Here is a 25150-nt window from a genome sequence, read left to right on the forward strand (position 1 = left end):
TAGTTTTAAGATCCCAAGGCCCTCTGCTTATTTAATCAGAGCCAACTCTGTTTAATGTTATCTCAAGGACAGAAGAGAGCCCCCTTCCTCCCACCTGCCCCAAACAGTGACTGCTGCGCCAACCTTCTGTTTTGAGACATTGTATTTATTTGGGCAGAAAATTTTGTACTGGTTTATAAATAATAATTTGTAAAATGAACATCTCCCAAACAAAATCTGGGACACTAGATAAAACAGACTGAAATAAAAGCAGAGTAGGCTGGCTTCCCAGAGCAGCAGGCAGCAGTATCTAACTTATCAAGGGTAGAGATGAGGAGGGTGCACAAGGGGAGTACCCAGCTCTAGCAGGAAAAGGCCTAATTGAAGACGCAAGATTTGGGATGCCAAAGAGATACAAAATGAAACCTTGTTGCAAAATAGATTTCTGTAGGCAGTGAACATAGCTATAGAAATTGAAAGAAGCCAGACATTATCAATCAATAATCTCTTATTAAAATACCACCGAGTGCTCCTAAAACAGTAGAGAGCCACTTGTCAGGCCTAAAGGTGTTGGGGAAATTGTCAAGGCAACCCACCACCCAATAGGAGCAGACTGAAGCTGCCTATCTTGGGCTTCTGAGGATTCAAAAAACTCTTTGGCTTTAAATCACTGCAGAGGAAGAAGCCGGAGCAAGGTGTGCACACTTGTGGCCCATCTTCACGTCCAGGCCATCCAGGACTGGGATACTGAAATCTCCCAAGGTGAGAATAGCATTTTGTACATTTGGGCCTTGAGTTCTGGGGGGGGGGGTGCGGTGGGGGTAAGGGAGAAGGAATCCTTTCTTTGGAGTACCTTGCATCCCCAGCAAGTTCTACTTACAACTTTCATTTCTTAGATTTCAAGCTGAAAGTGGGTGGTCTGCTCCATTACAAAATGAAGGGATTTGGCCAGTGGGCCTTGGAGGCCCCCTGATTCCAGGGATGGAGAATCCAATCTTAAGCCCTTGTCATTTTCCAGAGAAGGAAAAGAAGGCTTCAGGTCAGGAGGTGACCGGTTCATTTGGGGAAAAAAAACAACACAATCCCTAATGCTATAGAGCAGCATGGGTTAAAATGCTTGATGAATGAATGGGACAGAAGAGAACAGAGAGGGCAACATGGCTTCCTAAGGAATGCTCACACATGGGTCGTGAGGCAAAAAAAAATCCCTGTGAGGTTTTAGGGACATGTGCTTTTGATGCCAGTGTTACTCTCTCTCCCAACCAGAAGCTGCTGGGAGGTGGGGGCGGGGGGGGGGCGTCATCGCAGAGTGCTGGAGCTGGGGTCCAGAAGCCTGGGGGTCTGGACTAGTTGCCAATAGTAGTTTCCGTTTCCCTCACCTATAAAATGGGCTTAATTTAATAATAGCAATTACCGCCTGAGTACTCAGGCTCAAACAGATGAAATAATACCTGTTAATTGCAGAGACTCGGCTGTCTGCCTGGCACACAGTAGGGTTTTAAAACACCTCCTTTTTTTCCCATATCTCCTTCCCTCTGAAAATCGGACCCCACTCTTGGGCTTGATCCAGGCTTCCAAAGCACTCTACCCTTCCCTCCCCCTGCCACGAACAATCCAGTGTCTTTTAGGAGAATGTCAATTTTTTGAGGACAGGGACAATCTTACTTGCTTGTATTTGTACCTCTAGCATTGGCATAGTGTCCGGCACAAAATTGGTACTTAACAAATGTTCCTTCTGTTGATCTCAACAAGACCAGAACCCGGGTCTCCTGGTCCCGTTTGACCTACTCCACATTGTAGAATGCTCAGAATTACTTCTGTTCTACTGAGACCCACTGTAAAAAATGTCACTTAAAATACAATCATGTTTCTTTAAATGAGAAAAGGAAAGGAGAGACATCATTCTGAACACAAGGCCTGGGAGAGATGAGAAGAATAGAACTTAATGTGTCTCAATTTTATTCTAAATTGAATTGTCCAAACTGGTACATTCTGGGGGATATGGGGCCTGTGACCCAAAACTGTCTCTCACATCTAAGTACCATTTAAATAATATTGAGAAAAAAATCATTAAAAGAGCTCAGGATTTGTTTGGGCTTAGGAACTTTTACCATTGTACCCTGCCCACTTCCCCAGGCAAACATTTAATTTTTATTAATATGAATAAGGAATACTTAGTATTAATACTGGAAATTAATTAATAGGGGCTATTTAGTATTAATATTATAAATACTTATATATTTAATATTCATATGATGAATATTCATATTAATAAGACACATTAGTATGAATAGGAGTTCTGTAGCAAGACTGTCTCAACCTGGCTCATAACTCAGTTATGTATATAACTATACACTCTGAAACTTTTAAAAGACGATGGACAAAAAGGAAATTTCTAGGGACAGGGAAAGGAGGAGAGAGGAAATGAGGGAAGAAGGGAAGGAGGAGTCATGTTCTAGACTGCAAGGCTTCTTAAGTTTTTTCCATTCATGACCCCTTTTCACCTGAGAAATTTTTACATGACCCTGATTATCTAGATATATAAAATAGGGAAACACATCAAATATTTGCTGAAAACAAATCATAATTTACGACTCCAATGTTTGGTTACAAGACCTCACATAAGGGATCACATAAGGGAAGAATCTGGGTTCTAGTGTGCTGATTGGCTCTCTTTTAGATTCAAATTCTAAAAAAATTTACCACTTGCTGATTTGGGATGAAATACTCCTAGAGAAACTATATTTCTGCACATACCAAAGATGCCCCTTTCTGGTAGTTTTTCAGACTCTTTGAGGGATTAGGAAAATTTGGACTTAAAATCTCTCTCCATTAGAAAGCCCAGAGTCTACAAAGGTCATTTAATTCAACCCCCTCATTTCCCAGGTAGAGAAACTGTGAAGGCCCTGGAAGTGAGATGGCCTTCTACAAAACTATCCTGCTGCTCCTTCTAGTCTACTCTTGGCCCCATGCTGGAACCCCCTTTATAGCCAGCCTATCCCAGCTTATGTGTTTACAAAAGAAACAAAACTGCACCTAATTTACACTATAGTCATTTATCCTAGAAAGTGGTGTGATGTTATCTAGATGAGTGACTTTGGGTAAATCAATTTTCCTCTCCTGGCCTTGGTTCCTCCCCTCCCCCGTGAAGGGAAGGGTTGAACCAGAGCAGTCCCGAATCCTCTTGACAGATAGGTGAAACTTATGGGACACCTTCTCAAAATAATTAATATTTTAAAATAACTGAAGGAAATGCTTACACTCCATTTAGAGGTTACCAAAAATAAAGATGTCCTTTTTCCCATCCAAATTCAAAACCAACCAGAAACCTAGTCTAAAACCACAGACCCTCAGGCTAATTACCTCTGGAATATAGCATCTCCAAGATCCCATTCCCATATTCAATAGGCTATGGTGATCTCCACTAAATCACCAACATGAAATTCATCCCAATGCAAAGTATTTCTTTAGTCATAGTAAGGAATGAGCATTCAATTGAATTGGGTACCATCAAAAACCAAGGGATGTAATAAAAACAGCCCCCTGGATCCTCTATAACCACCTCCTCCATTGACTTTCAGTTTTGGAGGTAGTGGGCTGCACTAGAGTGCCATCCTTGTACCATCTACCCAAGGGGAGTTGTCTATATGTGCAAGTAATAACAAAATTGTAATAATAATAAAATGTAATAATAAAAATTTAGTAATTTTATTAGCCTATTGATGCTTTTCTTATGACTGGTTTTATTCCATGCTTCTACTTCCCAAGGTACCCATTGACTCTGAGTAGAACCACGGGGCCATGGGTAGGCAGCTCACCACTGAACTTGGTGCAAAGAGAGAAGTGCCACCCCGCCCCCCGAAAAGCTCAGAGCTTGGTGTCATCCAGGCCTATTCTCCTGATGAACTAACCCACCCTTTAGTTTGGTTCTACTCACCATGACAACCAACAGCCCTGCCTCAGATTGGTCAGATGGGCATGACATCACAATGGAGGGTCCGTTAAGGATCCAGAGACTGAGGGAAAAGGCAGGGTTTCTTTTTTTTCCCTAGGACCTGAGGACATCTTAGATCTGTTTGAACCTTCAGTAGAAAGGGACGAATAAAAGGGGATGTTTATTTTAATTTCTGTTTTTTCCTACAGGTGAAGACAATGATCCGCTTTCCAATGAAAATTGGGGTAATTTTTTTGTTTTTTTTCATGGAATCTCTGCTCTACATGTCCATTTATTCAGGTGAGTCAAAATTGATCAGACTGTTAAGTGGACTTAAATAGACATGTTTCTTTTGAGACAATGGCTTTATTCTAGAGGGTTGTAGGGAATGATGTTATTTGCCTATTTGCTTTATTTTCAAGACAAGTAACCACAAATTCTTTGTAGCTCCTGTAAATTCCTGTGACCCAGCTAAGAGGATCATTATAAGGAGCCTTGATATGGATGACAAAAGGCACGAAGCGCAACACGAGAGTGTTCCTAACAATATCGATGCAGGTAAATCACCATTTTATTTAGATTTGGCAGTTATTGTAATCTCCAAGGGGAAAAGAGAGCAATAACTTGTACTAGGAAAAGAGTTAAGTAGCTGAGACAACTGGGTCTCAGAAGAGCTCAGGGAACATAGATAGTACATGTATGTGGCCTTCATTCTGATGTGTTCGTTTTACTTTTTTGTCATGAGTAAAGCCTATATACAGGTAAGCTACCCAAAAGAGACAGAGGGAGAAAGGAGGAGAAAGGCAGTTTGATTTGTTGTCTAAGTTATGCAGCCTTCCACAGAGTACACGTATTGAAATCAAGATCAAATATACCTCTGACATTTACTAACTGTGTGCTCAGAGGTGAGTCATTCATCTTGTCTCAAGCTCAGTTTTCTCCATCTGTAATGTTTCATTGAACATTGTAGGCCCCAAGAAGAACATGAGCAATGATACCAAGCAGGTCTGGTTAGATAGGGCCAAAAAGTCATCTCCTCTGGCTAGAATGTAGAAGGGGGCAGTAGTAGAATGTGGGGGGGGGACACCAGAATGTCATCAAGTGCCAGCGTCAGCATGAGAGAGCTGGATTCAAGGGCAGCTTTTGACTCATACTGTCTGTGTGATTCTGGGGGCATCACTATCCTTCCCAGTGCCCCTTGGTAACCTGAGACTAAAGGTTAAGAGGGGGTACTGTTCTGAATTAGTAGAGGGAGTTAATAGCTTTGGGAGTTCATCCCCCAATATTACGATCAAAGATCTGGATAGGAAAAAAAAAGCCAAAAAAAACAGAGCCCTTGGGCCCTTGGCAGCAGCTATTCAGGGAGCACCTATACTTTGCTCCCGAATCCCAGTTTCCCTTGGTCCCTGCTTAGGAACTGTCCGATGCTATAAGGACTTGGATGTCCAGTCATTGTTGATGTTCAGTGACAGTGGTCATAATCCTCTCTCTCTTTTCCAGGACACGAACCAGAGGAGATTGATAAGGAAATGGAACATATGGATAAGTCACTTCAAAATTCTTTAAGGAAACAATTCAATGGGAATAGAGGTTGAGCAAATGTTTTTATCCTAAATTATATTTTAATTTTACATTGTCACTTCAGAACATTCAAATCATGGTAGAAAAGCCAAGCAAATTTTTGAGAAACAAGGCCCTATTCCCATCAACCAAGCATGTCCCATGCTCAGGCCAGGCCCAGAGGAGACTCTCTCAGGCCTTTTCTGGGGTCTAGAATTAGATAGATGAAAAAAAGGAGCCAAATGCTGAATATCTGGTACATCTGTACAGCTCAGACACAGGGGTGGTAGCATGAAGTTAGGCCATTTGTAACTTCAAATGTTATTTTCCTCTTTCCTTTCTTAGTGTAAACTCCCACACTCCCATTATCCATAGCTGTTATTTCAAGTGTGTATTCATGCTCTGAATACCTACTCCCCTCTGAATAGGTTGTCACTACATGCATATTCTCAGTGTCTCTCTGCCCCTCTCCCCTAGTTTCTATCTGTGTGTGTATTTCTCTCTGTGTCTCTCTGTGTCCCTCTCTCTTCTTTATTTTTCTCTGTCTCTCTCTCTCTCTCTCTCTCTCCTCTCTCTCTCTCTCTCTTTCTCTCTTCTCTCTCTCTCTCTCTCTCTCTCTCTCTCTCTCTTTCTCTCTATTACCTTCTCTGTCTTTTTTGTTTCTGTCTCTGTGCCTTTTTCTCTCTCCCCCAGTCTCTAACTCTGTGTTTCTGACTCAGTCTCTCACTTTCTCTCTTTTTCTTCTTTTCTTTCACTCTTTCTCTGTCTCTTTTTCCTCTCTCTCCCTGATTTCTTTCCTTCTCCCCCTCTTTCTCTCCTCGCTCTCTCTCCTGTCTCTTTCTCCTTTCTCTCCTCTCTCTTTCTCCTTTCTCTCCTCTCTTTCTCCTTTCTTTCCTCTCTCTCTCTTTTTCTCCTTTCTCTCTCTTTCTCTTTTTCTCCTTTCTCTCCTCTCTCTTTCTCCTTTCTCTCCTCTCTTTCTCTCTTCTCTCTTTCTCCTTTATCTCTTCTCTCTTTCTCCTTTCTCTCCTCTCTCTTTTTCTCCTTTCTCTCCTCTCTCTCTCTTTCTCCTTTCTCTCCTCTCTCTTTCTCCTTTCTCTCCTCTCTCTTTCTCCTTTCTCCTCTCTTTCTCCTTTCTCTCCTCTCTCTCTTTTTCTCCTTTCTCTTCTCTCTTTCTCCTTCTCTCCTCTCTCTTCTCTCTCCTATTTTTCTTTTTTCTTTCTCTCTCCTCTATTCCTCTCTCTCTCTTTCTCTCTCTCTCTCTCTCCCCCTCCCTCCCTCCCTCTCTCCCTCCTTCCCTCCCTCCCTCCCTCCTTCCCTTGTCCCCTTTCTCTCACGCACACACATAATTCACACGTAGGAAAGGAAAGGTCTAAGGGAGAAAGTTGTCACAGGAGGAAAGAAGGAGCCAAGAAGGGATTCTTAGAGGTATTAACCTTTCAGGCCCACCAGTATGGAGCCCTGCAGGCACAGAGCACAGTCTAATCAAAGACAGGGAGCAGAGAGACTGCAGGGTACATTTCAAAGATAGACATTTTTTTCCAGTCTAGTGCTCACTCCTGAGGCTGTGCCCAAACTGCTTAGCCCCTATCCTCTGGTCACCTGCTGCTGCCCACTTGTTTCCTTTGTGCCCTCCAGCTTTTTCCACAATCCCCTCTCTGTATCTTTGTTCCAAACTGCAAAACCGTGTGGCGCATTGCCACACTCCAAACATACCCCAGAGAACTGTAAGGGACGTGGTTTCCGAGAAATACATGGTATCATCTGGGCCCAGGAATGGACTTGGTGATTTATTTTCTAAGCCTCCATGCCCATTCCCAGTCATTGGTATATACTCCAGGAAGGCCCCTGTGGTGAAGGGCATCTCCAAGGACTCTATACACACAGCTAGTTGTGATGTGATTCAGTTACAACAATAATCTCCAAATTTGGTTTCATTTTTTATTTCAGTTCCTATTTTCAAAAAAGATTTTCTTGGTAAAGAATTATAGGAACAATTCTCAAGGCCACATTTTACTCGAGAAAGGAGCTGATTGGAAAGGTTGACAAAGTTTAATTGTCATAAATTGTTCTTTCATTTTAGCCTTTCACTTAAGATGCATAATGTCTAGGGCAGCAATTAAGTACCTGTTGGGAAATTGTGAGGCTGTACTCATTCCCACCAACTCCATTTCAGTACTTCACCCACTGAGCAGGGCCTAAGCCTGTACCACCCATGCCAGCTTGGCTCTTTCACCTTCAGGGTGACTGTACTGTGCTCAGCCTTCATAAACACCCCCATCCCTCCCTGTTCCCTGGGACTGATGTCATGGAGCTTACTGCATATATGGACCACTAGGCAGTATGTTCACCCGTACCCACACATGCATGCATACATACATACACATATACCCTTCTCCCCATGTTTACAGTGAACTGAATGACTTCTATACAGACTCACACCTCACTGGACACCCTATTCCAGACTTTTACATAAAAATAAACATACTTCACAGAACACCTTGGGTTGTGTAACTCCTATACAATCATGCTCCTCTCACCTGGGCTCTGTAACTCCTATGTGCCAATATTCACATATATATCTCATTGGACACACTGGCCTGAAAAGCTCCCATAGCAGACACACAAATACATCCCTCTTCTTTCTTTTTTAGAGAGTATTTAATAGTTTATTTTTTAAAAATTTTAATTATAGCTTTTTATTTACAAGTTATATGGACCAGTAATTTTTCAGCATTGACAATTGCCAAACCTTCTGTTCCAATTTTTCTTCTCCTTCCCCCCACCCCCTCCCCAAGATGGCAGGTAGACCAATACATGTTAAATATGTTAAAGTATAATACATCTCTCTTCTTGACCACGGTGGCCTGAGGGACTCCTACTTATACACACACACACACACACATATAACTTTACTTGACACCGATGAGTTGTGACTCCTACTCAGAAATACTCCCTTGGATAGATCCACTGGGCAAAGTAAATCCTACACACAGATACACACACCTGCCCTTGAATAACTCTTATGCAAGAACATATATAAAGGGAATAAAGAACTGACCACTCGAGAATTGTTATCTCCATGATAAAGAATTGTGGGCCAGTGGTATGTGTGTTTGTGTGGTGTATGTATGTGTGATAAAGTATACACAAAAAATACATACCAGACACATACAAATACATACACATACCCACATATATGTACTTAAGATCGTTGTTGACAATAGTTTGAGAAGAGTTCTTTTCCCCGATTCCTCCTTCTCCAAATTCTTGTCCTTCTTGTCCAGTTCTCCCCCAGAATCACAGAAGTTGCGACCAATGCCTTGATGACTGTACTCTTAAGAACATCTCTGCGTAATACAGTTACACATGTCTCATTGCTACATAGTTCAGTCCTAACAGTGATCTCCTAGCTAATGCTCTTTTTTAATCCCAGATTCTACAAATCCTGACATGTACAACGAAGAGACATACACTGAATCAAATGAATTTTTGATGGATCGTTCTCCAGAGAAGAAAGGAATCAACTGGGACGAAGGTTGACAGCTTAATTATAATAAATTGCCCATTATTAGCTATGTTATTTCAGAAGTACCTATTCAGAGCCAAAAATATGATTATATTGCTATGTCAATGTGTCCTTGATTTCATAAATGTGAACGAGTAAATGAAAGAAAAACGAAGGAAGGAAGAGCATTTAGTAAGCACTTGCTATGTGGTAAACATGATGCTAAGCTCTTGGGATACAAACAGAAAAGACAGTCTCAGCTTTCAGCAAGGTTACTTTCTTATGGGGAAGACAACACATCGGGGAATGATGGCTAGGGATTTGTGGCTGATGGGTAGAATCGGAAGATTCTGTGGAGGGCATGATATAAACAGCACAAGCTTTGTGTATTTGTGTCTATTCTCTCTGTTGATATAGATCACAACGTGCCCACTGTGGCTCTGACTGTGGCATTCTTACATGTACCCTCCCATAAGTCTTGCATGGTAAAGGGAAGTGGTGGGAGGGGCATTCCATCCAATGTGCTGGGGGGCCTTCCTCTAGATCAGGGCTTCTTAACACTTTTTTCTGCTTGCAACTCCTTTTTCACTTGAGGAATTTTTCCAGCACCCTGTCCTAAATGTGAGCCAAGGTGTTTCTGGCAGCGTTTATGCATGCATGGTGCGAGTGTGCCACATTGTTCTGAACCAAGGATGCAGGAAAGTTGCCAGCTGCAACACAGGGAGCCACTACCACACACACCTCGGATCCCTCCCATGTTTGATTTTGAACAGATTTTTGGTCATCGCATTCAGAAACATTTTACCGTTGCCAAATTGTGTTGTACCCCCCCACACATTCAGTTACACAACCCAATATGGGGTCTCATCTCACAGTTTAAGAAGCTAGATCTCCCGATATTGTATCTCTGACAATGCAGCAGGTGGGTTGCCCATCTCTTGTCTCTCACTTGCACCGAATGATTGGCCTGCCCCCGTTTCCAGTCGTGCATCTAGAAAATAAGATCTTTATACCAGTTTTTTCATTCTGTTCTCCACTAGCATTTTGTTGTAGCCTATTCACATCTTCTCCTTTACCCTTGGGAAATCCTCAAGTTTAATGCTTGAGAAACACTGTTTCTCTCCATTCAATTCTAGACACATTTCATTTTCCATCCAAAGGGTTTGTCCTCTCTTTGCTGATAGACCAACTCAACGGACCGTTCATTGAAGTTCGTGGAATTCTTCAGCCACTTGTTTTTTCCTGTGTGGCTAGTGGGGCATAAGGCTTCCAGAGAGTTGAGTGGACCCCCATGGAGTATTTATGGGAGGACATGGACAAGAGCGGCACAAGATAAGAGAGTGGGGATGGGTTACGATCTATATATGCCATCTGGTAAACCTCCTTACGTTAGACTGTGAGCTCTTCAAGAGCACAATTGTCCTTTGTCTTTCTTTATATCCCCAGAGCTTAGCACAGTGCCTGGCACATAGCAGATGATAAATAAATGCTGGTTGACTTGAATTACATTACAAATTAGGAAATGGAGGGGATATTATTCCCAGATTTATAACATAGGCATTGATAGAATTTAATGAAAAAAATTTTAATGCATATGTTATTCTAGTATGGTAGTAAAAGCATTGTACTTAGGATCAGAAGACCTGAGTGTGAATTCATCCTCAGCTGTGTGACCTCAGATGAAACAGAGATAGATACAGATATACATATACATTTATTGTCTGTGTGTCTGTGTGTATGTCTGTGTGTAAAGTGGTTACATGAAACCTGAAGCACTACAAAAATCAAAGCTATTTAAATGACCAGTAATTACTCCTGTATGTTCACAGCTCCATACACACAGTAAGTACTTTGTCATTTGAAGAGCCAATGCAGTGGTAAAGAAATCATTTGTCAAATCAAACAGAATCATGGCAGATTGATTGATTTGTGTGTGTGTGTATGCTTTTTCCCTCTCCCCACTTTGTATAGTGATTCATAAACGGCCTCTTCTTGCAGAAGTCATTTCGCTGGGATGTTTATCTTTCCTGTTTGCTTTGACTGGTGGTGCAGCTCTGTGGTTAACCATATAGTAAGTATATTTCTAAGCCAATAAAGATAATATTTTCCTCATTCTGTGATAGACTTAGAATTGGCATGGTGCCATGGGAAGAGTACTAGATTTGAGATTAGATTTGAACTAAATTCAAATCCCTGCTCTGTTATTTATCTATGTGACTTTGGGGAACTCACAGTCCCTCTGCAAGCCTCAGTTTCCTTCAGCTGTAAAATGACAAAATTAAACTTAGATGATCTTCAAGGTTCCTTCCACCTCTCAATCTCTGACCTTATCTGTGGCCTGTATCTCCATCACTAGATCAATACATGAATTTTACAGGAAAAGAAAGAACTCCTTCAAGGCTTTGCAGAAACTAAAGAGAAATGTTAGAAATGATCAGAAAGTGCAAATGGAAATGAATGAGTAAATTATTCTTTGCTCAAGTCAGTGACAGACAATCTCATACTATACATAGCCTACTGTAAATAATAGCTGGTCATTCTAGATTGTTCTCATTGCCCTCACATACAAGACCCACGTTAGAAGCAAACAGTGGTACTTTCCTTCCTTTAAGTCCGGATGGTAATCCAGAAGTCAACTCTGAAGGCTTAACAAAGGGAACGTTGTTCTGTGTTGTACAAGGGACAAGATGCCTCAAAAGAGAGTGCCAAGCACTTGACTATCTGTGCAGGGACACTGTTTTGTAGGACAGAGGCATAAGAGAAAAACACCCTTTCTGTTTTCTCCTTTCAGAAACTCTAAAGCAATGGCCAGTGATTTCCTCTTGGTGATATGTAAAAAATATTACATCATCCCCAAAAATCATCTCAGTCTTCTAGAGAGAATATTTATGGACAGAACTTAGAGATTCATAGACTTCATTTTCTTTCAGAGAAAGAAATCAATTCACCTAAGTGAATTGTCACCTTGTGACTACAAGTCATCTCATGGCCTGACTTTCATTAGTTGTATCCTCTCAAAAGCCTCGATCTAGATTTTCTTGTACAGGAAATTGCTTCTGCAACTCATTTTTTTTCAGTCTGTCTCTTTGTGACCGCATTTGGGCTTTTCTCAAGAGAAATACTGGAGTAGTTGGCCATTTCCTTCTCCAGATCATTTTGCAGTACAGGAAACTCAGGCAAACAGAGCCAAGTGACTAGCCCCGGGTCATATAGTGTCTGAAGCTGGATTTGAACTCTTGAAAATGAGTCTTCCTGACTCCACACCTAGCAATTTATCCACTGCAGTGTCACCTAACAGCCCCCCAAGTCAGATGGCTAGTGAAAAGCAAAGCCAATTTTAGAACCCAGGAATCCAGAGCTCCTATTACACACCATGAAGTCAACAACTATATTTGCAAATATAATACAGTGGAATGGGGCAAAATGCCTTTTAAAAATGTATCCAAGACGGGGCAGCTAGATGCCACAGTGGGTAGAGCACCAGCCCTGATGGCAGGAGGACCTGAGTTCAAATCTGGCCTCAGACACTTAACACTTCCTAGCTGTCTGACCCTGGGCAAGTCACTTAACCCCAATTACCTCAGCTAAAAAAGTATCCAAGAGTAAAACTAGTATGCTGCTATACTTAAGGACAATTACTTTGGCAGCAGTGAGTAGGACAGACAGGAACTGGTACAGATTTGAAACGAGGAGACTAAGAGGTTGTTGCCATAATCTAAAGCAGAGGTGATCAAAGTTTGAACAAAGGGGGTAGCTTTGTGAATGGAAAAAATGGCTCATCTGTGCAAGATGCCTTGGAGACAGACAGCAAGATTTGGCAAAGGATTAGAAAAGTGGGTCTGGGTTTGGGGGAGGAGTCTGAGATCACACTGACCTTGCAAACTTGGGAAATGGGAAGAATGGTAGAGCCTTCCACAGAAATAAAGGTTGAAGGAGGAAGATCGTGAGTTCTCTTTTGGACATGATGAGGTTGAAATTTCTCCGGGACATGGTTCGAAGTGTTTAATGGGAGGCAAGTGGTGTGGAACTGAAACTTGGGGGAGTGATTAGGGGGAGGGCTAGGCCCCTGAGTCATCTGCATGGAGATGTTAATGAAACTGTTAACAAGATGAACATGAGGGACAGCAGTGGATAGAGTGCTGGGCTTGACTTCAGGAAAGTTCTTCCTGAGTTTGAATCCAGCTTCAGACTTTTACTAGCTGTGTGACACCAAAGAAGTCCCTTCACCCTGTTTGCCTCAATTTCTTCATCTATATAATAACCTGGAGAAGGAAATGGCCAACCATTCCAGGATCCCAGAAATCTCCAAATGGGGTCCGGAAGAGGCAGAGATGACTGAACGACACTGTCTGATTGGGTTTTTTTTGTTGTTGTTGTTTTTGTTTTTTGTTTTTTTTAGGGATGGCAGTGACTTGATTCTATTTGAAGGCAGGAGGAAAGGCAACCAGTTGAAAGGGAGAGACTGAAGATTATAGAGAGTTAGGGGATGACTGAAGATGCAGTCTGCTAGAGGAAACAGGAGGGGATGGGATGAAGTATGCACATAGAGGTGTTGATCTTAGCAAGGAGAAAGGCCACTTTGTCGGAGGCTTGGGGAAAGGAGAAGAGAGTTGATAACATCAGGGGCTTTTGAAATAGAATGGGAGAAGACAGAGCTCATTTAGAATTGCTTCAGTTTTCTCAGTAAAACAAGAGACAAAGACCTTAGCTGAAAAGTAATGAAGGAAAAGGAAGTATGGGTAGCTTAAGGAAAGGAGAAAAAGTTTGGCTGAGATTCTGTGGCAATAACATTGGGAATCAGCTGGGAGGAATGAAAGAATTGCCTTTTTGTACCCAAGAAGGTCCGGTAGAAGTCAGGCAACGTGAATTGTTAGCATGAATGTGTGACTTCCTTCAGTTCTAATCAGCAGTGTGTGACTAAGAGAAGAGGAAGTAGGGGGTGGGAATAATCCAGGCCTGGGGTTTGTTAAGGCATGAATAATGGCAGAGCAAGGTGGGGTGGGGTGAGAGATTTGAGTGAATAATGCAGAAGTGAACTGGTTAACATAAGAGTCATAACACTGAGTCAGGATTGAGAAGATAAGAAAGTCAAGTCAGAGAAATAATAAAATGACCTAAGAGGTCTGACTGAGGAACAGAGGATTGGAAGTCTCATAGAGGACAACAGATAGGTTTGGAAGAAAGGAGACATGGGAAGAGATGAAATGATAGGAGGTTATAATCATACAGGGCAAAAGTTCTTAACCTTTTTTGTTCCTTGCACCCAACTGACAGTCTGGTGATCGTTCCTTCTTGGAATGTTTTTAAGTGCTAAAATAAAATACGTAAGATCACTATATATATATATATATATGTATGTATGTATGTATGTATGTATATATATATATGTATATATTTTATGTATATGTATATATACATATATATATGTTGAAATATAGTTTTTCAGATATGAAAAAAGCAAGTTCACAGCTGTTAAGAACCCCTGACATAGTATAACAGAGTTTTTGCTCAAGGAAATAGAACACTTCTAAGTAATTGCGAGACTCAGGGTGTGATCACCCTTGTGTGTGACTGAGATGGAATGAAGGAGTAGGCTGTAATATTTAACAGGACTTAGAAATTGAAAAAGAGTTTGAAGGAGCATCATCATGAATAAAAATTTCCCCAAACACCAGGACAAGAATTGAGGAGGAAGACAACAAAACAGGTGCTAAACTCCTTAAGAGAGAAGGGAGAACAATCTAGAGATTAATACACAATAACCAACATAATTTGAGTACAGTAGAAAAAATTTAACCAGCACTTCAAAGGAAGAAAGGTTGCTGGGTGATGGCAATGAGAAAATGGAAGAGGCAATGGAGAGCAAGGAAGATTCTGACTCCCCTTTCCCAAACCAGTGTGTTAGGGATAAAAATGAAGTTGCAGCCAGTGCTTGAGAGGATAGCCGTGGATATAGTGTCATTTGAGGTAAGTCCGGTCTCAGGGAAAGCAAAAAAGATGGAAGGAGTACGAGAGAAAAAAGGTTAATTTTGAATGCATACGACCATTACAACCCAATTACACGACTTCTAGGCTCATACCCAGGAGAAATTGGAAAGAGTCGGATATGCTCTAAATTATAATAGTTCTTTTGTGGAGGCAAAAAAAAAAACCCAGAAAGTAAGGAGATGCCCATAGATTGAGGAACGGCTAAATAAAGTGCAATATATAAACATGAGGGAGTCCTATCATAGATGTACAGATTTCTGTCAATTATAAAAATAGAGAAGTTGGACTATTATAGATGTGAAATATGTGTTTATTTTAAGCTGTGGTCAGTGTATCATTGGTTTTTGAATAAAACCAATGTAACTATGTAACTATGTAACCAATTGTAACTTATTACAAGAAAACTTCCACAAAATTGATGTCATTTGTAAAATATATACTGAAAAAAATCAATAAACCATTTTTAATAAAAGAAATATTTTGAAGGACAATGCCTTGGAGAGGAAAAAAAGAGAGATCCAGGACAAAGAACAGTTTGTTCACTATGGAATGAGAATTTTCAGAGGGCATGGAGGAAAAGATAGGCAGCTTGGAATGGAATATGGGTGAGATAGGAATAAGGTATGTAGAGGTTTACCATATAGACGATGATGAGTGGCAGACGAATAACATGCACAGTCTTGAAGTGACTGATTTCACTAGACAAGTGAGCACTTTTTTATTTGACGATCTGTCCAGACACAAGCGAGCTAACATTCGTCTCTTTGAAGACTGAGATGTTTGGGACAAAAATGGAAATATGTTTAAAAGGATTGTACATACTGTTTGCTGTCTTGGAGAGGTAGGATAAAAGAGAGAGGGAGAAAAACTCTTACATCTTTACATGTAACGAAAAATATTGAGGAAAAAAGAGGAGATGTTCAGTGTACTGCCTCTAAAACATCTGTTGCAACTGGTTCATCCCTGTCATCTTGTAGAACTCCTGTCCGTGTATAATTTTGACACAGAGATTGTATCCAATTTTCTAAGCCTTCCCTGACTATCCCTTACTTTTGCCATAGCCATAGCACATTGAAAAAGATGATCAGAACTCTGAGCTGACAGCAAGAAATAGTAGAAAGAGTCCTGGGTTCAAACTCCAGCTCCAATGCTTAGTAGCTGGAGGGAGCGTACTTTACCCCTTTGAGCCTCATTTGCTATATCTATAAAACAGGGATCCCCAACTGACAGTTGTTCTGATGAAAGGTTATAGGAATGTTGCCATTAAGAATAAGTGAACATTAACTCTCATCCATAAGTAGACTATTACATATTTATAATTTATTCTCCCTGCTCAAATACTGTTAATTTTTTTTCAATTATCAAGTATTTTTCCCTCTTAACTCCCCATTTCGAAAGGAAAAAAAAAAAAAGAAAGGGAGGGGAAGGAAAAACAAGCACAATAAAACAAAACTCCCATGTCTGCCATATCCCGAAAGGTGTCTCATTGTACAACATGTGCCATCACCTGTCAGGAGCTTGGTAGCATTCTTCATCATTGGTCATCTGTAATCATTATTGATCACTGTGTTGATCTCTGAGCAATTGTTAATACAGAGCTGACCATATCTTGGCAACCAATATTCAATAAAGATTCTTTTCCCCAACTCTCTATTTGCAGTATATTATAGACCTAATACTATCTTGAGTTTTAACTTAAGTCTTCCCCTAAGCAGGAAGAGAAATCTGCTGAGGGAAGAAAATACTGAAACATACCATATTGGGCTACAAAGCCAAAACTGTTATGTTATCTGCTCTTCAGTATTATCAGTGCCCCTGTTTGTTTCTTTTCTCTGGGATCCCTGAGGGCTAATCAAGAGTTGGTTCTTCCAGTGTAGATTCTTTGTTCATAAGATGTTCTCTCCCATTTCAAAGTCAATAGCTTTTATATTTAATTATTGTTTTAGATTTTATTTATATTTATTTTATATGTATATATAATTATATATTATGTATATTATATAATGTATATGTAATGTATATTTTATATATTTCTTTTACATTTTATTTATATTTATTTTATATGTATACATAATTACATATTATGTATATTATATATGTATGTAATGTATAATATATTTTATATTTTTCTTTTATATTGTATTTATATTTATTTTATATGTACATAAAACAATATATTTTCATATATATCTTTTATATTTTATTTAAATTTTTCATAGGTAATTATTATTATTAAAAGACATGCATTGGCAATCAAATGCTAAAGTTTCCTTGTTGAAATGCCTTCCTGTCTGCTTTTTTCTTCTAGTACGCACCTAAAACGTGAGGAAACCAGAGAGCTTGATGATCTTGCTGAAAAGCTTATGCCATTAAAAACAACAAAAAAACCTGAGAAGCCAAAGGAACCAGTTGCCAAGCCCAGAGAAAAGGAAAGGGAGTTCAAATCATTACTCCATGCAGGTACAGTTTAAGGAAAAGATCCATTTGTATAACAAAGCAAAAATATTCTAAGGAAAGTCAGACCCTAGAAAAAAGTGGAATCAGAGAATGGGAAAACTTGCAAGTCTCGATTCATATCTCTAAGTGGAGTCTCTGGGGTCCCTCTCAAGGGACCTCAGCTGGCCTCCAGCTCCTCAGTGTTGTTGGAATACTTGTCTGTTTCAGTCCATGGTCAGTGAGCTCTGAGCAGGGACATGAAGCAACTTAGTGGCCAAGATAATCCAGAAAGCAGTTCCTTGAATTTGAAGGCCCATTGTTTTCTACATGGCCTGCTCAAGTATGGCAAGGGAATGGATGCCTTACTTTTTCATTAGACAATCTGGCTCTCACTCCCTCCTAAATTCCCGCTGGGTTCTCTTGCTCTCTGACTCCACGTAAGCACAAGATCACAGAAGCTCAAAATTTCAAAGTTGGAATGGTCCTCCTAGGCTAGCTCTTCCTCCTGGTTCTAGAGGAGTAAAGGAAAGAGCCAACTCACCCTAAATTGTTCCATCTTCTCATGAAGCAACCAACATCCTTTGATTCATACCACATCCAGTGCTACTTCTTAAACTATCTAGAAAAGGTGGCACTGCAGTGGATAGAGCTCTGGGCCTGGAGTCAGGAAGATTCATCTTTCTGAGTTCAAATCCAGTCTCAGACACTTCCTAGCTGTGTGACCCTGGGCAAGTCACGTCACTCTGCTTGCCTCAGTTTCCTCATCTGTAAATGAGAAGGAAGTGGAAAACCATTCTTTGCCAAGAAAAGCCCAAATTTGGTCACAAAAATTCAGACATGACTGAACAACCATCACCACACTCACAGAAAGGGGCAAATAGAATGACAGCCAGAGACTATGTAGTTCTGTGGTAGACTGCCCTAGTTTTATAGAGAAAGCCTTACCTTTTAATGAGAGATAGTGTGGATATCTGGCCCACAGCCAGGAAGATTGTGTGTGTGTGTGTGTGTGTGTGTGTGTGTGTGTGTGTGTGTACCAGCTATGTTACACTCTTTTTTTCCTTCTCTCTCATTTTTCTTATCTGCAAAATGGGAATAGCAATTATTATACTATAATAATATAATAATAATCTGCATTGTCCACCTAATGAAGATGTTGTGAGTTTCAAATACAGTAATATCTTTACATTACTTTGCAATAATAAATTGCTTGTCATTTCAGGGAAGAGGGAAGGAAGGAAGGGAATGTAGAACACAAAATTTTAAAAAACAAATGTTAAAAATTGTTTTTATGTGTAATTGGGGAAATAGTATTTTTAAAGGATTTTTCAAACCTTAAAATACTAGATAAATTTCAGCTTTTAACAACACTGAATTTATAATGTAGGTGAATGCTTTATTACTTTTAGAGTTCAGATGATGAAAGTGGGAAAAAAATTAACCTTTTTATTTTTTAAAAATTCTTTTTTTTCCTGGTGAGGCAGTTCACACAGCTAGGAAGTATTTCTTAAGTGTCTGAGGCCAGACTTAAACTCAGATTCTCCTGACTCCAGGGCCAGTGCTTTATCCACTGCATCATCTAGCTGCCCTCCCAAATTAACATTTTTAATGTCATTTTCACAATCAAATCATTTTCTTCTATATTAATTCAAATGTCTTCTTGAATGTTTGCTAGAAACCCTTTTGATTTTTCACCTGAAGCAGAGTTTCTTAACCTGAGGTGCAGAGATAGAATAGGGGATATGTAAATGGGCAGGGGGGAAGGGGAGTAATCTAGCTTTATGTTCACACTATAACCTTAAAGTGAAAGTTTGTATTTCCTTCAACAATTTAAAAACGTGATTATGAGATGGGGTCTATAGTCTTTGACTGAATGGTCAAAGAAGTCCATGCTATCAAAAAAGGTTAAGAAACTGACCTTAGCCTACTTCTAAGAACCTCCTCATGTAAATAAATGCTTGTTAGATCTGTTGGTGTGAGAACCTTACATTTATTCCTCCCCTCTTTTCTGGCTCCCACCAAAAAGGGCACATGATAGACTGTGTGACCGGCTAGATGGCGGGAGGGTAGGAACTAGATCCCGAACTGGCTTGTCCCTTAAAAAAGTGGCACCTGCCAACAAAGCTGGCATTACAGTTATAAAGGGCATTGATAAACTGATATGCAGCCAGAGGAGGGTGCTCATAGCTTCGACATACTACAATGTGAGCACTCGTTGAAGCAGCGGGGGTTCTTTAAAGGTGGGGAAGAGAAGTCTCAGAGGAAACAAAAGATTGTCTTCAAATATTTAGGGGGATGTCAGATGGGAGAGGACTTCCAGTGTGCGTAATATTGATTCTCTGAAGACACACAGAATTGGGATTTGGGTAAGGGAGGGGTGAAACAGGCAGATAGGAAGGTAGACAATTGCTGAGGGCCGGGTTCTTTTCTGGCCCTGGTAACACTGGTTTTAAAGAAAAGCGGAACTTATTCTTGTTCTTCCTGACTCCTATTTCTCGGTCTTTCTAAAGTGCTACTTAATCTTCTATTGTTATGTGTTAGTAGTGTATGTGTTCATGAATCTTGATGGCTAGTAGAAAATTTCTCTTATCAACATAATGTGATAAGGATACAGATTTTGACAGCAATATGTGACTGAGCAAAATACTCAACCTTCCAGTGTTATGAGAAACTCTGAGACTACAATTTGCAGAGAAAGTGCCAACCTCCATTGGAGGAAATAGTTTTCTTACCTGGGAGTACCCTACACCAGTGAAATCTCAGCTCCATTCCTTCTTTATGTCCCTCCATTTTTGTAAAGAGAGGGAAATCTCCCTGAACATCCATGTGCTTATGTACTGGTCCCACAAAACATCATATATGTCGGTTTTTGACGAGCTGTGTCTACTTGCAATCGATTTATAACACTGTGTTAGCCAAATGTGAAAGATCCTAAAATTGTTAGAGAAAGTGACTGGAAAGGGGAATTCACCTGAACCTGCGAACCCTCCGATGATATTGGAAACAGTTCCCTAACCTAATGTCATTAATTGGTTCCATGGAAACATAATATTAATGGAAAGGACATTAGTGAAGAAATTTATTTCCAAAGGGACAATGCTAATCGATGTATCGGTACTTGGTAGAATTTCTAATATATCCATGGGATTGATAGGACATCATTTTGTTTCATAGGATGTTTATATTCACATATTAGTGACTCACAAATATGTTTTATCTTAGTTTTGAAGAATGACAGGAAGCAAAGGAGACGTAGAAAATGCATGAGACCAAATTCCAGGTTGAATTTAACAAGAAGAAAACTATTTGCTAATAAGAAAAGAAGTGAGAATTTAGAAGTCCACATGCAAGACGTTAAAATTCCAAAAATGAATCAGCCAATTGGAGACATGTTTGAGAAGGAGAATCCAGACAGAGAGGAAATGCAAGCTGGTGAGATGAAGAAACAGGTCATGGAGTCACCAGACCTTGCTGATCAGACCCCAACCAAAATGCTCAGCTTTCCAAAGTCCAACGTGAAGTGAAAAAAAAAAAAAGCCAGTTGGAAATGAAAATGGAAGCAGGGAGGAGGGGAATAAAATGGTGTTAAGTCTTAGTTCTCTTGGTTTTATTGTTCACTTCTCCATTTATGGAATGACAAGAACCTAAGTATCTAAGAAGAGGCTGTGCCCATGGGAAGTTGGTCAGAATGATATGATGGGAAAATTCTCAGCCTTCCTGCCTAGTCATCTATCACACTCAGGCATCAGAGTGGGACTTGGTGGAGGGGGTCCTGGGTTCTTAGAAGACTCTGCTGGAAAAGCTTCATATAATTGTCCTGCTGTCAGATTTGCTAAACAAGGAGCAACAGAGCAACATCACTAGTATACTGGCTATTGGGAGACTAGTTCTTTGGTCATGGCAATCCATGAATCAAACACAGATTTTTAAATGACCCTTACTCTGACATACCCCCCTTCTACTTCCATAGTGACGGTGAGGGGGCAGTTTTTAAATCATCTGTGGACTCAATGAACAAGCTGCTAGGGTGGTGCTGCAATACACAGAGTGCTGGGCCTGGAGTCAGGAAGACAACTTCCTGAGTTCAAATCCATCCTTAGACAAGTTACTAGCTGTGCGACTCCGGTCAAGTCACTTCACCCTGTCTGCCTCCGTTTCCTCCTCCGCAAAATGAGCTGGAAAAGGAAATGACAAACTACTCCTGTGTCTCTGCCAAGAAAATCCCAAATGGGGTCACAAAGAGTTAGACGGGACTGAAAACAACTAAACAACAGCATCAATGAACATAAGTTCAATTTATGAACTCTACTTGAGTTCCTTCTCCACTGACCATTGAGTATGTACACATTCACACATGCACACACACACACACACACACACACACACATACACACACACATATTCATACACTATCATAACCACAAGCAAGCTCTGAAAGGGGTCTCTAAGACCATGCCTAGAATATCTTTTCTACTGTTCAGCGAGGGACATGTCATCCTTTAAGCTTTGTAAAGAAAGTACTTCACATATATCATTGCACCACCAGCCTGAGTAAAGGGATTCCCCTTTCTACCTAGCTCTTACTTCTGCTGTCTACCTTGATTTTGTTTTCCAAAATCGACCTTTGTACAATCATTTCTTTATGAGTATGTACAGCAGACCACTAGTTCAAGTTTCCCAATGGGGTTTCCTATTGTAATGAAGGGGAGAAAAAACGGTACAAGAGTCAAAGTGAGCAGAGGGGGAAATCTACTATTTAAATCCTGGCTAGAGAGAAACAGTAGGTTGGCAGAAGAATATCAAGGTAACATCACTTAGATGTAGCAATAGCCTTCCCACATACACGATGCCCCTCTATTAAGAAAAGTACACTTCCAAAGCCAACTGACACAATGCCAGATTTTTTGTGGAGATGGGGTCATTAAGAACTCTGGCCATAGCCCACACGGGTTAACAATTTTTCTTTCTTTTTTTTTCAATTTTATTTTATTTTATTTTATAATAACTTTTTATTGACAGAACCCGTGCCAGGGTAATTTTTTACAACATTATCCCTTGCACTCGCTTCTGTTCCGATTTTTCCCCTCCCTCCTTCCACCCCCTCCCCTAGATGGCAAGCAGTCCTATATATGTTAAATATGTTGCAGTATATCCTAGATACAATATATGTTTGCAGAATCGAACAGTTTTCTTGTTGCACAGGGAGAATTGGATTCAGAAGGTAAAAATAACCCGGGAAGAAAAACAAAAATGCAAATAGTTTACATTCGTTTCCCAGTGTTCTTTCGGGTTAACAATTTTTCAAAGCACCAGCATTTTCCAGCAAAGTTTCTTCTTGATTTTACAATCCACATTGTTATTCCGCAACCTACACTTAGTTGGGCAAGGCTAAGACAGCTTGCCTTCAGGCAATGGGCACTTCTGAATAAGGCCTACTCTGACTGTTCCTGAAGACATAATAAATACATTGGCTGCTGTCTGACCGGAAGGACTTGAAGTAAGTTGTGCCAGGTACTGTGCTAATCACTTTATAAATCTGGTTTGATCCTCATAATGAGGACTATTATGGTCCTCATTTTACAGGTCAGGAACCTAACGCAGAGAGAGGATCAGTGGCTAGCTAGGAAATGTCTTCATCTGAATTTTAATGCTGGTGTTCCTAAACCCCCAGCTGCCTAAAGAAAAATTCAGAGGGTTTCATCTCCTTAGCTTAAGATGCTGAGCCCTGTTAAAGTACAATTACTCTCTGAGATAAGCAATGAAACTGTCAGTCATCCCCACCTTATCACAATCACAGGCTCTAAGTGGCACCTTCACAGATATATTTGGGATTCTGGGTACCACATTTTGAGGACAATTAAAACCTGAAAGCCTTCTAAAGTAGGCAACTCAAATGAAGGCCCTTAAGACCATGCCATGTAAATATCTGTCGAAGGAAATAGCTATATAACAATGTAAGGAGTTCTAGATTTGGAGTAGGAGGACCAAGGTTCAAACTGCACATTGGCTACTTATTGGCCATATGACTTTGAGCAAGATCCTTACCCTTTTTAAGCCTGTTTCCTTATCTGTAAAATGAGGTGGTTGAGTTCTATTACCTTTAAGACCCCTTCCAAGTATGAATCTATGCACAGCACCTATTTTGGTCTATTCATCCAATTTGTACTCCCTTGAAGATGCAAATATGACTCCAGGTTCAAGAGTACCTTTTGGATTTGCACTCCTGAAACTATACAGCCCAGATGTCTCAACTAATGAGCTCAGCTTTGATAGTCAGTCAGGATACAGATTTAACTCAAACAAAAGGCATTTACTAACAGTATAAAAAGAACAGTAGTTTTATTCCCATTTCCACCTCACCTCATATCACAGATGTGTTCTCCCACAATACACAACAATAGAGGGAGAGTGACCACAAAATTGAAGTACATTAGCAATGAGGCACACGGTCAAGGAGCCCATAAGGCTAAGGCAATTCACACCTCTGGTACAGCAGAGTCCCACTGTCCTTTCTCTTCTTCCTAGAACTCACTTAATTTGGCTAAGAATTTGGATGCTGTACTACTTGGCGCCATGTGTTTAGCACTGATCTTACTTCATTGTCTATTGTACCTTTTAGCAACATACAATTTTCCTCCTTATCTGTTATAATTACGTCTATTTTGCTTTTGCTTTGTCTCTGACCAGAATTGATACCCCTGTCTTTTTTTTATTTCAGTTGAAGCATAATATATTCTGCTTCAGTCTTTCACTTTTCCTCTATCAGCCTGCTTCAAATGTGTTCCTAGGATTCCAGTTTGTAATCCACTCTGCTATCTGCTTCCGTTTAATGGGAGAGTTCATCCCATTCACATTCATGGTTACAATTACAAACTCTATTTCTCTCCATCCTGATTTTACCATTTACAATCTTCTCTTTTTTTTTCATCCTGTCCCTTCTCACTAGTGTTTTGCTTCTGACCCCTACCTCCCTCATTCTATCTTACCTTGTATCACCCTCTTTTTTCCCCTTTATCCTCCTACTTCTGCCCTCCCTTCCACCTACCTCTCCTTCCCTTTTCTTTCCCCTCTCCCTTCCTACTTTACTATATGGTAAGATCAATTTCTATACTCAACTATATATGTCATTTCCTCTTTGAGCAAAATCTGATGAGAGTAAGGTTTTTTCCCTGTGTATTTTTTCCCTACGTCTTTTGCCCCCATTCATGTGATGTAATTTACCCTATTCCACCTCTTCCTCTCCTCTTTTCCCAACACAATTCTTTCTCCCCCCTTAATTTACTTTACATCATCATTTCAAAGTCAACTTATACCTTATACTTTCTTTGTATACTCCCTCTAACTGCCCTAATATAGAAATCTAGTGACAAGAATCATCTTCCCATGTAGGAATGTAAACAGTTTAATCTTACTGAATGTGTTTCTTTTTTTCTTTTCCTCTTTTTTTATGTTTTTCTTGAGTCCTGTATTTGAAGATGGAATTTTCTGTTCAGCTCTGGTCTTTTCATCAGGAAAGTTTGAAAATCCCCTATTTCATTGAATATCCATCTTTTCCCCTGAAGACTATGCTCAGTTTTACTGGATAGTTGATAATTGGTTGTAATCCAAGCTCTTTTGCATTTCAGAATATCATATCGCAAGCTCTCTGATCCTTTAATGTAAAAGCTGCTAAGTTCTTTATAATCCTGGCAGTCAGTGGCTTCTTGATATTTGAATTGCTTCTTTTTACTGTTTGCAGTAGTCTTTCC

General features: G+C 40.2%; 1 protein-coding gene across 2 annotated transcripts; it reads left to right on the forward strand.

The window, feature by feature from the left end:
• Positions 1 to 363: 363 nt before the first annotated feature.
• Positions 364 to 20997, forward strand: LOC127542857 (uncharacterized). 2 transcript variants are annotated; one of them, XM_051968715.1, is made up of 8 exons: positions 364 to 741; positions 4123 to 4213; positions 4361 to 4471; positions 5414 to 5503; positions 8907 to 9008; positions 10950 to 11049; positions 17275 to 17426; positions 20625 to 20997. In XM_051968715.1, exons 2-8 carry the CDS (start codon positions 4132 to 4134, stop codon positions 20924 to 20926), a joined length of 939 nt encoding a protein of 312 aa, XP_051824675.1. In that variant the 5' UTR covers positions 364 to 741; positions 4123 to 4131; the 3' UTR covers positions 20927 to 20997. The 2 variants fall into 2 exon arrangements, with proteins under 2 accessions (XP_051824675.1, XP_051824676.1); XM_051968716.1 differs by having other exon boundaries at positions 367 to 741; positions 10977 to 11049.
• Positions 20998 to 25150: the final 4153 nt, after the last annotated feature.

Source organism: Antechinus flavipes, chromosome X, assembly GCF_016432865.1.
Source record: "Antechinus flavipes isolate AdamAnt ecotype Samford, QLD, Australia chromosome X, AdamAnt_v2, whole genome shotgun sequence".
Lineage (NCBI taxonomy): Eukaryota > Metazoa > Chordata > Mammalia > Dasyuromorphia > Dasyuridae > Antechinus > Antechinus flavipes.